The sequence below is a fragment of the Biomphalaria glabrata genome, chromosome 1, assembly GCF_947242115.1.
Source record: "Biomphalaria glabrata chromosome 1, xgBioGlab47.1, whole genome shotgun sequence".
Taxonomy (NCBI): Eukaryota; Metazoa; Mollusca; class Gastropoda; family Planorbidae; genus Biomphalaria; species Biomphalaria glabrata.
Window position 1 is genome coordinate 82,947,599 of NC_074711.1, and position 12,150 is coordinate 82,959,748.

General features: G+C 35.3%; 1 protein-coding gene across 4 annotated transcripts in view; it reads left to right on the forward strand.

Annotated features, from left to right (window-relative positions):
* The window catches only part of LOC106074407 (small conductance calcium-activated potassium channel protein-like), a 183,457-nt gene that overhangs the window by 122,786 nt on the left and 48,521 nt on the right, over positions 1–12,150 (forward strand). For all 4 annotated transcript variants that reach the window (XM_056018164.1, XM_056018166.1, XM_056018165.1 and 1 more), the window contains 3 exons: positions 2,034–2,144; positions 4,280–4,407; positions 7,463–7,532. In XM_056018164.1, coding sequence (XP_055874139.1) covers positions 2,034–2,144; positions 4,280–4,407; positions 7,463–7,532 — 309 coding nt within the window. The remainder of the gene's footprint in view (positions 1–2,033; positions 2,145–4,279; positions 4,408–7,462; positions 7,533–12,150) is intronic.

The window sequence follows — 12,150 nt, forward strand, 5'->3', positions numbered from 1 at the left end:
AGTGGATTCTTGCATTCATAGGAAGCGTGTGGAGTGTACGCAAGGGAGAGCGATAGGAGAATCGCGTCTTGTTTTGAGCAGAACTATTCGTGCAGCGTTGTTCTGAATTAGCAGCAGCTTTGCGATTTTGTTGTGATCGGGTATACCCGCTAGCACGGCTTGGTAGTTGACTACGTTGATAGGTATGATCGGATCTGGCCTAATCTGCGCAGATACAAATAGAGACTTTCACAAAGCTGACCTATGTGTGGATGAAAAGTTAGGAAAATTCCAAGATTACAAACTACATGGACAAAAGAAATCAGACAGATCGTGATGATTAGTGAATCTGTACTCTCTATTTTTAAAAAGCGTATATTAACTTTCTCCGTCTGTCTGTCTTTCTGTCTGTCTGTGTGGATTGTTTTACACTTGTTCTCTCCCTTTTCCTATTCGCGGATCAAGTTGAAATTGTGCACAATTATTCATTGTCCAAGACAATACACTAATCAATTTAAAAAAAACAATAAATCAATCAATTAATCAATTAGTAGTATATAATTAATTTTGTGTTATATAGAATATATATTTGAAATATATTATATTACGTATACTTTGAGATGTGGTATCTAATTAAGAGAAATATTTTAGAATACGTTAAATATTCCAATCCAATTGAAAATTTACAAAACATAAACATTAATAAATAGTATTTATCTTTTACAAACTGGACCTACATCTATTTCCTTCTCCTTCCCTACATTCATCTCATCTCTCGTGAGAGGCTATGGAAATAATTATGGCTGCCTTGCTGCTTCCGCTAATAGGGTTACACGATCACGTGGTTGTCACGTGACTGTAGTGAATGATTTGATTGTGTCAGTGCCGTACTGCATTCTTCCCTCCGTTTAGTCGGACTCACAAAGTGTCCCATAGTACTGGCCCGTGTTTGTTTAGTCTGGACATCGACACAGTCTGGTCTGACATAACTCTGAACTGGACTTCTGGACTTGACTAATAACTTGGTGTGTCACGACCTCACTGTGATGTCCCGAAAAACTGCAGCAGACGACATAATTTGGTTACGAGTGAAAAGGGTTAGTTTCGAAATAGCTTAGATTAAAATATTTAACGCCAAAACAAAACAAAAAAAAACAACAATAAGTTAATAAAAGTGTATTAACTCGAAGGCGGCCCTTGTGGGTCATTCGCTTTGGCGCATTACGTCAGACACAATGTGAGGATTGCATAACGATGAAGTTTGTGGATTAACACGAACTGTCTTGTAAATCTTGTTAAAAAATTGGTTGTACGTTTGTGCATATGTTTTCAGCACGATGCAAAATTTATATAACATCTCGACATTTTATTATTACTTTAAAAGCAATGTTTGGTTATGTACAAAAGTTTTCATATTAATTTCAAACCAAAGTTCGTTGCAGTGAAGACCAAAAGTAGCCGTTGCGTCTATTTCAAGCGATGGTGAATCGGATAATGAAAAGCGATTTTTAGGTGTTTTTGTTTTTTAAATCTAAATTCTAAACATTACAGTCTAACAGATATTGGGACAAAAAGACAGCACAATAGCGGCTGAACTAAAGTAGCTAGACTTACAAAGAAACACTTGGCATGGCTAAACGTAGACGTGTATAGACCTACAGGCAGTGGCGTCATAGGGGTCAGCCATTGTGGTTATCGAATAGTGCTGACGGGCACGACATGGCCTTAAGTGTGCCGATGTGCCAAAAACACTCAAAACTCAAACTCCTATTGCTGAGCAGTATTTCACTACTCTTTTTTAATTAAGCTCTAAAAAACCTTTTCGTTTGTTATCAGAAAATGTTTTAGTTGGTAAAGAGTTAAAGGGGACTGCATGCACTTTTAAAATAAGACTAAAGTAAAGTTTATAAAATCAAAACATTAATTTAATTTAATGAGTTCAAATCAACGATGGTATCGTCAGTTAGGAGAGAAAGAGGGAATAATAATTATTTGTTTATATTGGTTACAAATATTGATGCAACAATGTTTTTTGCTTGGTTCTCCACTTGCAGGGCTCGGGTTGTACTGCTCTTGTGGTTGCGGTCATCGCAAGGAAGCTGGAACTAAGCAGGGCTGAGAAACATGTGCATTATTTTATGATGGACACACAGCTGACCAAAAGGGTAGGTCACTCCTGTCCACTAACCTAACCTCAAGCCATTGCAGCGCTGTTTCTATGTAATGTAATCAGCTCCGACAGATGGATTTCATTTCTTTTGTAACTGACTCTCTTTATTTAAAACTCTTATACTACCATAAATCTTTATAAATATTAATAAATATCTTAAGGTGGAAAAAAAATCGATTTTTTTGTCTAATTAGATCTCTTCTAAGTTTTCCTTGTCATCTCTCTGTGTGTGTGTGTGTGTGTGTGTGTGTGTTTCCATGGAAACGTGTGAAAACAAACTGTCTATTAAATCTTGACATTACATTAGGAGGAAGGATCGAGTTGTTTTTTTTTCCCATCATGCGAGTTTCTCGTTGAACTTCTGAGACAGGGTTGGCCACAAAAACTCGCTACGTTGGCCACGTCAGCTTGTTTTCCCCATCGTTGGCGGAGCGAAAGTCTTTACTGATGAAATATCAGAGCTGTCGACTGGATGATATACTTATAGTCAACGAGGATTGTGATACTTCTAATATCATCTGTTTATTAATTTCAATATGCACTTCACTTTAAAATTTGAGACATTACTTAAGTCACATAGTTAATAGATTAAAGAAATAAGTCTTTTTTAGAGTTGTGTAATCCCGATCCAAACAAGTAAAGTATAGAAAATACTTTTTTCGAATCGAAGTTTAAGTTGAGTGAAATGGCATAAATTATTTTGAATCCATCAAAAGTGTTATTTTAAATAGATCTAGACTAACAATAATAAATGTGTACGATTGTAAATATTTGTATTAATTATTTTTGTTTAGCGCAACGTCCATGCTTAAAGTATTCTCGGTGAGTTTGGGTCCAATCACTTTGGTTTGGTGGGGAGGGGGAGGATTTCTGGGAAAAGGTTTCCATTCTGGCTTTTCAAAAACTACTTTAAAAAAAAAAAAAGTTAAGCTCCAGAGTCGGAATTCCAATGACTTAATTCTCTAACGAGGCTTATCTCCCTTTGGCGCAATACATTTTCTATATAGAAAAAGAAAATTACGATTAATTGATTTACTAAGTGTTTCTTTGTTTGTTTTTTTAACTGATTCCTATGTTGTCATCGACAAAGTTTCAACTTGATCTGAGTATCAGAAGGGGCAGACATAACGTGTACAAGTTTTCACCAAGACAGACTTTTTTCTTTTTTTTTTTTTTTTGTTCTTTATATGAGAAAAGAGTCCTTGTAATCACAGCAAATTTCCGTAAGGATCAAGCAGTCTTAGTCTTAGACAGTGTGAGTTAATATAAGCTATGTCAAAACTAGCTGGAATTAGGGGTTTGGTAAAGTCATTGGCAAAAAGCAATCCCCAATTTTGTATCTGTTTGATAAAAAGATTCATAAGCTAAAAAAGTTCTAGAAGAACAAATCACCTTTTGGGTCAGGATTTTGTTATTTTACCACAAAAAAGAGATATCTAAGACACCGATTACTAATACAGACACAAAAACTCTTTTGTCCCTCTGGCCATCAAATCACTCAATAAAATTTAACGATCTGATATCAACTTTTCACATGTAAATTATGAGTGAGTCTGGTGTGAATGTATATTTTGGGTTTGTTTGGTTTAATGCACAAATTGTAAGACCGATTTCCATTTGGATAATAAAGATTATTATTATTATTATTATTATTATTGTTATTATTATTATTACACAGGAATAACAACTGTTAAGGTAAAGAACTAATAAAATAGGAATGCAAGAGACCCATTAAGAAGAGGACAAAAAATAAAATGTTTCCCTTCTACGGAAAGAAATCTTGTTCATCACAAACGAATGTTTTAGCACCAGATGTATTGAGCACCTGTGTGAGCTCTCATGTGGTCGAAGTGTTTTTCTTTAGATGATATATAACAACTATTTGTTTAATCCAGTGGTTCCCAAACGTTTTCCTTAACGGAACACTTCGCACATTCTGAATATTTAGCTGAACATTTTTCTTATTTTTTTAGAAAGATTAATGTACGTGTCGGCCCACTAGTTAATTATTCGAGTATTTACACGGAACATCTATTCAGGCCTCGCGGAACATAGGAACACAGTTTGGGAACCACTGATTTAATAAATACCTGGTGATCACTATCTGTTTAATTCTATCTCCTCCTTCAGTTAAAAAACGCAGCAGCCAATGTCCTGAGAGAGACCTGGTTGATCTACAGGTATACAAAGCTGGTCAAGAAGGTCAACGTCAGCAAGGTCAGGTCACACCAAAGGAAATTCTTGCAAGCCATTCACAGGTGAATCCCAGGTTTACTTAGTCAATAAGGGGAAATGTCCTAATGCTATCACATAAAACTTGTTCAACTTCTCTTCTAGAAATCAGAAAAACAAAGAAATCCCTAAGAAAAGACCTTGTAAGCAATTTGCGAAATATTTTTAATTTAAAAAATGCATTTAGGCAACACCTGTTTTGAAACTTGATAAATAGATGCGTTCACGTGTAATTGTGCTGAACATTGATAATATACCACACCGACCTTGATTTTACTTAGCTTAAAATAAATAATTGAGATCTTAGTAGTTGAGTCTTTCTACCTTTAATTTCATCTCTTGTTTCACGCCTAATATTCTTGGATAATTCTTGACAATCTTTCTAAAAGTGTATGTGTTCGCTTGTAAGATAATGGAACACTTATCTCGTGATTCAAAATAAAAAATACATCATTATATAGCTCCATCCTCTCTTATTTTTCCCCAACCCATTTCTTCGCTTAATCGGTGCCTGGAGGCCAGCCATGATATCCATGTCCCAACCAAACAGATCGCTTCCCAGGGGAGATACATTTTTTCTGCTCCTTTGTTATTAATGTATTCGCAGATTTTTACACACACACACAAACTATCTCTCTCACACACAGACACATCATATGTGGTAATGGCTTTCAAAACCATGGTCAGTGGAGCCAGACTGGTCCACTTAATGTTTGAAGCCCAGCCCCGAGGCTAGTCCATTAATTAACATGGATGGCTGCATGATTCTTTTTGGTGTGAGATTATGATTAATGTAGCCAACGAAGGCGAACTAGCCGAAGGCTAAGCTTTACTTCTTTGGACCATGGTTTGAAGTCGAGCGACGTTTTTTGGAGGGTTCGGTCGAAATGATAGAAACAAGGCGTGCTAACTTTAGGGCACTTTTTTTTAGTATCATGTAGATTAGGAGGAGCGGTGGCTGTGTGGTAAAGCGCTTGGTTTCTGAACCGGGGGTCCGGGTTTGAATCCTCGTGAAGATTGGGGATTTTTAATTTCAAAATCTGTAAGGCACCAATGAGTCCACTCATCTCTAATGGGAACCTGACATTAGTTGGGGAAAATGAAGGCGATTGGTCGTTGTGCTGGCCACATGACACTCCGTTAACCTTGGGCCACAGATGACCTTTACATCATCTGCCCCATAGATCACAAGGTCTGAAAGGGGAAGCTTCACTTTCATGGGACCTAAGTAAAACGGTCCCAGTGTACGCGGCCGAGTCTGACCCCCGCCAGACAGAACAGTGGGAGGGAGCTCTTCATCGCTTTGGCTGGCCAAGAGTTCCAAGAGTGGAAGGCTCAACTCTACCTGATAGTTTCAAGAAGAAGAAGAAGAACGCCAAGCAAACCACAGGACAATAAACCAAAATAGTTCATAGACTTGTTTTGTTTACATTTACTTCTGCAGTATTCTGTAGAGAAATTCCTTACGATAACTATAGATAGGAACTTCCCTTGGAAATAAAACCCTTGGCTTTAAGTATCGTAAATGTCATTTGTAAACAATATATATCTCTTGTTAGAGAGTGCATGTGAACTGTTCAGACAGTGCAATGAATGCAACAATCAAGGGAAAAATACACTTTATACACGTTAGATCTACATTAACCCTTTTTACTTACACATAAAGTCAGTCTACTCTAAGAGTCTGCGTCCGGGTAAATACGCGTTTTGTCGGATGCTCAGATTACAAAATGACAGAGAACGTAGAGACTACTAGACGAAACGGAAGAGGATCACAAAAACACGGAAACACGCGGCTCGAGACCTATCATTTTGGCTAAATAAAACTTTCTATCCGTGAGACAAAACGTGACGTGACGTGTTTCAGTGCGATACCACACATGAAAACAACCAGAATATCGAACAGGACAAAGCTCAGTGTTCGAAGAACCACATTGAATGGATTCACTGTAACTTTTTCTCTAGCCAAAAAGGAAATATTGATTATCAAATCTTGATTTATTCTTTTACACCAAAGATTTTCCATTTTAAAAACGAGTAACATTTAAAAAAAAAAGTGTTGTTTTTTTTTTTTAAGAGCGATTACTTTGCCCTTAAAACTAATGAAGGGTAGATAACAATCGGAGCATTTTTAACACTGCTGTCATAGAAGCCATCATGTTTAGAGGCACTTTGAAATTTTACAAATGGCCTCCACAAGAGGTGGACTAACTGTGGTCTCCACAGAGGTGAACCAACTGTGGTCTCCACAAGAGGTGGACTAACTATGGTCTCCACAGAGGTGTGCCAACTGTGGTCTCCACCAGAGCTGAGTGCTCTCCAGGTCGCAATTGGTTAACTGAAGGATATTATACTGTCCTTGAAAACGTTCATAGTGTGATATCACGTGCATCTAGATTTGGCTCGATTAGAAAGTTCGCTATATTTATTTTTAGATTAGAAAGTTCGCTATATTTATTTTTAGATTAGAATGCTCGCTATATTTATTTTTCGATTAGAAAGTTCGCTATATTTATTTTTAGATTAGAAAGTTCGCTATATTTATTTTTAGATTAGAAAGCTCGCTATATTTATTTTTAGATTAGAAAGTTCGCTATATTTATTTTTAGATTAGAATGCTCGCTATATTTATTTTTAGATTAGAAAGTTCGCTATATTTATTTTTAGATTAGAATGCTCGCTATATTTATTTTTAGATTAGAAAGTTCGCTATATTTATTTTTAGATTAGAAAGTTCGCTATTTTTATTTTTAGATTAGAAAGTTCGCTATATTTATTTTTAGATTAGAAAGTTCGCTATATTTATTTTTAGATTAGAAAGTTCGCTATATTTATTTTTAGATTAGAAAGTTCGCTATATTTATTTTTAGATTAGAATGCTCGCTATATTTATTTTTAGATTAGAAAGTTCGCTATATTTATTTTTAGATTAGAATGCTCGCTATATATTTTTTAGATGAAGGGTGATGACTTTTTGATTTTGTTAATAGCGAGGACAAAGAAGTTTATAAGACGTTTCTAAGACGTTTCTAAGACGTGTCTAAGCCAATCATGTGAACGCTTTATTTGTTTCTTCTGCAGCCTAAGGAGAGTTAAGATGGACCAAAGAAAGTTGACTGAGAATCAGAGCACACTTGTAGACATGGCTAAGGTCAGTTCGTGTTTTCACCTCCTTCATGTTGTGTTAGATGATGGAATGTCCAGTGTACCCCCCCCCCTTGCCCGCCCCTACATCTCTCTATGTTTCAATGTGTCACTTGAGCGCTCTTTCTGGCTGTGAAAATCACTCTTTTTATGTGTTTTTTTTTTATTTGGATAGTCCGAGGTCGAGCACGCCCTTTTTTCTTTATTATCTCCCTTCTTAAATGATCTGATCTTTTTAAGTAGGCAAAATCTGCATCTAACTTTTGTGTTAATCTCTTTCTGTTGATTTCTAGAGCTAGTCACTAAACATACAGGCTCTTTTTTGTTTTCTGGCACTCTTTGTGTTTAGATTTTCATTCGCGACGTTTTTATTTATTTATTTATTTATTTATTTTATTTTGCTTAAAAAATGTAAATATTTTGGCATTGATGGTCCATTGCATCAGTGGATTAATGATTTTCTGATAGGGAGAGAACAAATTGTAATAATAAATGGCTCTAAATCAACTCCATTAAACAGTAAACTCTGGTGTATCTCAAGGAACAGTCTTAGGTCCACTACTATTTTTAATTTACATAAATGATTTACCGAATTGCATTAGTTCAGATTCTGGAACAAATGTCAGATTATTTGCAGACGATTGCATAATATATAGTATTATAGAACAATAAAAACAACACAAGATACAGAAATTTTACAAAGAGAATTAGATGAATTACAGAAATGGGAATCAAATTGTCTATACATTTGGAATAGTGTCAGTTATTAAGATTAGCACAAAAACTAAAACAAATAAATTCCATTTATCTTATCATGGTACACCGGTAACTCATACTAAAAAATTAAAAACTGTCATGGAATCCCCATATTGATGAAAATACTTAAAAATCAAAGAAAGCATTAGGGTTTATTAAAAGAAATTTTTATAAATAAAAAAAAGAGTATAAACTAAAAATTTATTTAACCTTGGTTAAACCAACAATAGAATATGCATCCTCCGTTTGGGACCCCTCAACTCAAGAAAACATTAAGAAACTGGAACAGACACAAAATAGAGCACTGAGATTCATATTAAACGAATATTCACATTTGACTAGAGTAACAACTTAAGTAAAATCACTAAATTTAGAAAGATTTCAGGATAGAATACTTCATGGATTCTTTTTGTCTTTCTGAGTATTTTATTAGATTTTGTTTTTTATATTTGAAGATTATGGTTCAGTGTTTTATGCATAATTGCCACGTTTCTTTTGAGTGACAACGTGTAAAAGAAAGTTATAGACAGTGTAGAAGAAATATAAGTTATAGAATAGTGTACGAAAAATACAAGTTATAGACAGTGGGGAAGAAATATAAGTTATAGAATAGTGTACGAAAAATATATATGTTAAATGTGGAGGCGCGGTGGCTGAGCGGTACAGCGCTTGGCTTCCGAACCGAGGTCTGGGGTTCGAAATTCGAATCCTGGTGAAGACTGGGATCTTAGAGTCCACCTATCTCTAGGGGGTACCTGACATTTATTGGGGAAAATTAAAGGCGGTTGGTCGTTGTTCTGGCCACATGACACCTTAGTTAACCGTGGGCCACAGAAATATGACCTTTACATCATCCGCATGGTCAGAAAGGGCAGTTTTACTTTTTCTTTAATAATAGACCGCTAAGGCTTTGTCTACACGAAAAATATGCTAGACCGCAACTGGGTTTACGCAGTCAAACTATACGCTTATGATAGTTTATAAATACAAAGTAAAAGGTTGTTATACACATAAATTGTAAACATAATAAATCTCGATTCAAACATAAAAGACCGTTTCTATGACCTGAACACACTTATATAATGACTCTTTCTTAAGGTCATTCGAGGAAAGACTCGGTTACCTCATCAATACATTACCAATACATAGGCACAATGAAAGTATCTAATCAGCTTGAAATATTCTATTGACATGCGAGAAATGAAATTTTGTTTCTATTGGAACGCCTGTAAATTAAAGATAAGATAAGGGTAACCATTGTTCATATTACGAGTATGCTAATAAGGTTGAGTCAACAATGTCTTGAGAAAGCGTCTTCTACAAAGCGTGTGACCCTATGAGTTTTTGTGTCAAGTTATCAAGAACTTAAATGGTTTTTTTTTTTTAAAGTGGGTGTTTTTTCTATTCTCATTCAAGACGGGAACATTGCCTAGTAATTAATATTCCGTGTAGTAGGGAGGTCGACTGAGTCCACGTAGGGTGGCTTGTATTAAAGAATGTCAAGCCAGCAGTGACACAGTGTTAGAGACAGTGTGTGAGACAGTGTGTGAGACAGTGTGTGAGGCAGTGTGTGAGGCAGTGTGGGATCGAATGCGGATTTGGAACGATTCTAAAAAAAAAATGTTATTAATGTTTAAATAGGATTCTTTGTTTCCGTTGTGATTATTCTGAATTCGAATATTGGAATGTTCTGAATGATTGATAGCGGATCAATAAATTATTCAGAGTTCAATAAGCGCTCGGCAGAATCTTGTTATATTAATACGTTTGAAAAAAAAAAAAAGATCTAGGTTTCATATACCCTCTAGAACCTTAAGAAAACAAAAATGACATCATTTTAGATTTTTTTAAAAAACTTTCTGTCTCTGAAAAAATTTTGAAAAACTACAACCAGTGGTTCTAAATACATACGCGCGCAAGAACCATTTGAATAATTTGTCCTTACCCTAGACCCAAACAGCTAATAACATAAAGTGTCAACTTGGTCGTTGGTTTGTAGCTCCCAACAGCTAGAAGAGCTAAACCGGTGTCGGCATATTAATTCTAAAACAGAACTAAATGTCACTTTTATTAATAAACCTACGCAGATTTTAACTTCAATGTAAATGAACATAATGTTATATTTTCAACAATGTAAACAAAATAGAAGTTACTCTAAAGAAAACACGTCTTTCCGTCACTCGTCTCTCACTTGTTCTCGCCTTAAACTTTCAAACCCTTATTTTTTAAACCTGAATTACCACAGACATCCTCATGGTTTCATCAGAATCTATTCAGCCTACACAAACAAACCATCCGGCCACCTTTACTCATGTTTACATTAGAAACATACACATTCACACCATAACACATAGACCTACTATAAAATAAGGCAGTGTTTCTCAAACTGTGGTCCGCGGGCCTCAGGGGGATTGAATCATAGAATACTTTTGTACGTGGACAATTTCAGACCCCAATCACAAATAAATCCATAACAATAAAGGAGCATCTTATTGAAATATTCACAAACGAGGAACTTAAACCAATGTTTAAACAAGAAGACCACAGATTCTGGTTACAAGCACTTATTCCATATTTATATCCTACACCATGGCTCATTGTAAAGAAATTGTTGACTGCTTTCCTGTCTTCTTGTTTGGTACAACATAGTTTCATTCAGAGATCATCATCATAAAAAAAAAAAAAGAAACTAAAATCTGTGTTTATTGAGCCTAAAATAAATACACTCGTAAAATGTCATCAAACTATTATTTTTATTTATTTTATTTTAAACAAAAAAATACGAAACACTCATTCAACAATTTTTTTTTCTTTTACATTTGTTGCTTTCATAATATGCATTGATGTAGCTTTTTCAGTTAGTGAGTTGGGGCGTCCATGGGCAAGTTTTGACTATATTAAGGGGTCCCCAGGTCAAAAAAGTTTGAGAACTTCCGAAATAAGGCAATAAACCCAAGGACGGTACCTCAACGAAGTTGTACAGTTTATTAATCGTTGTGTTTATTCAACAGACAAACACATTATTGGTTTTGTTTTGTTATTTTCTACAATGTTTTAGGAAATATTTCTATTACTTATTGAAATGCTTTTTATGTTATACAAGCTACAAACTATTTACAGAATACGTTTACATTTGTTAAAAACAAAATGCAACACAATTAAAATATAATTAAATTAAGATTTTAAACGCAGTTCATAATAGCATCCCGCCATAGCAAGCACAACGTTTTTTTTTTTTTTTAATTTCCCAAACCCATTTCTCTTTCAATTACCAAAATCCCAAAGACACATTACTAAAAGGAAAAGCCACAAATGAAGGCTTGCCCCTCCAGCCCCCACCAATAATCAAATAGAAGATCATTTTATAGCATCTGTCAAATCAGACTCACAGGAAACAATAAATTCATATCAGTTCATTAAATGCATTTGATTTGAATATTATCGACGTAATAATAATAATAACATTACACCAATGGGGGAGCTAGGAATTTGCCATCGTTTGGGGGCCCGAATGGGGGGGGGGTTGACCTCTTTGGGGGCCCCCTGCTTTTTGACATGCGACGTCATGAGATAATGGCTTAAATTTAATGTAAAATAAATTTCGAACACTTATTTGGGGACTCCGTCTCAAGCGGAGACCCTGGGGATTTTCAAATTCTCCCCTCTTCCCCCACCCTAGCTACGCCACTGCATTACTTTCCTTTATTATGACATCAGCCGGCATAACAATACCAAAACATCGGCAGCACTTTCAACTTTCACATGTCTCCTTTGTTTGGACGAAGGTAGAGTTGTGGATGTTAACAGTTTGTAGTGCATAGCTTCTGATGTTTGGACGGAGGTAGAGTTGTGGATGTTAACAGTTTGTA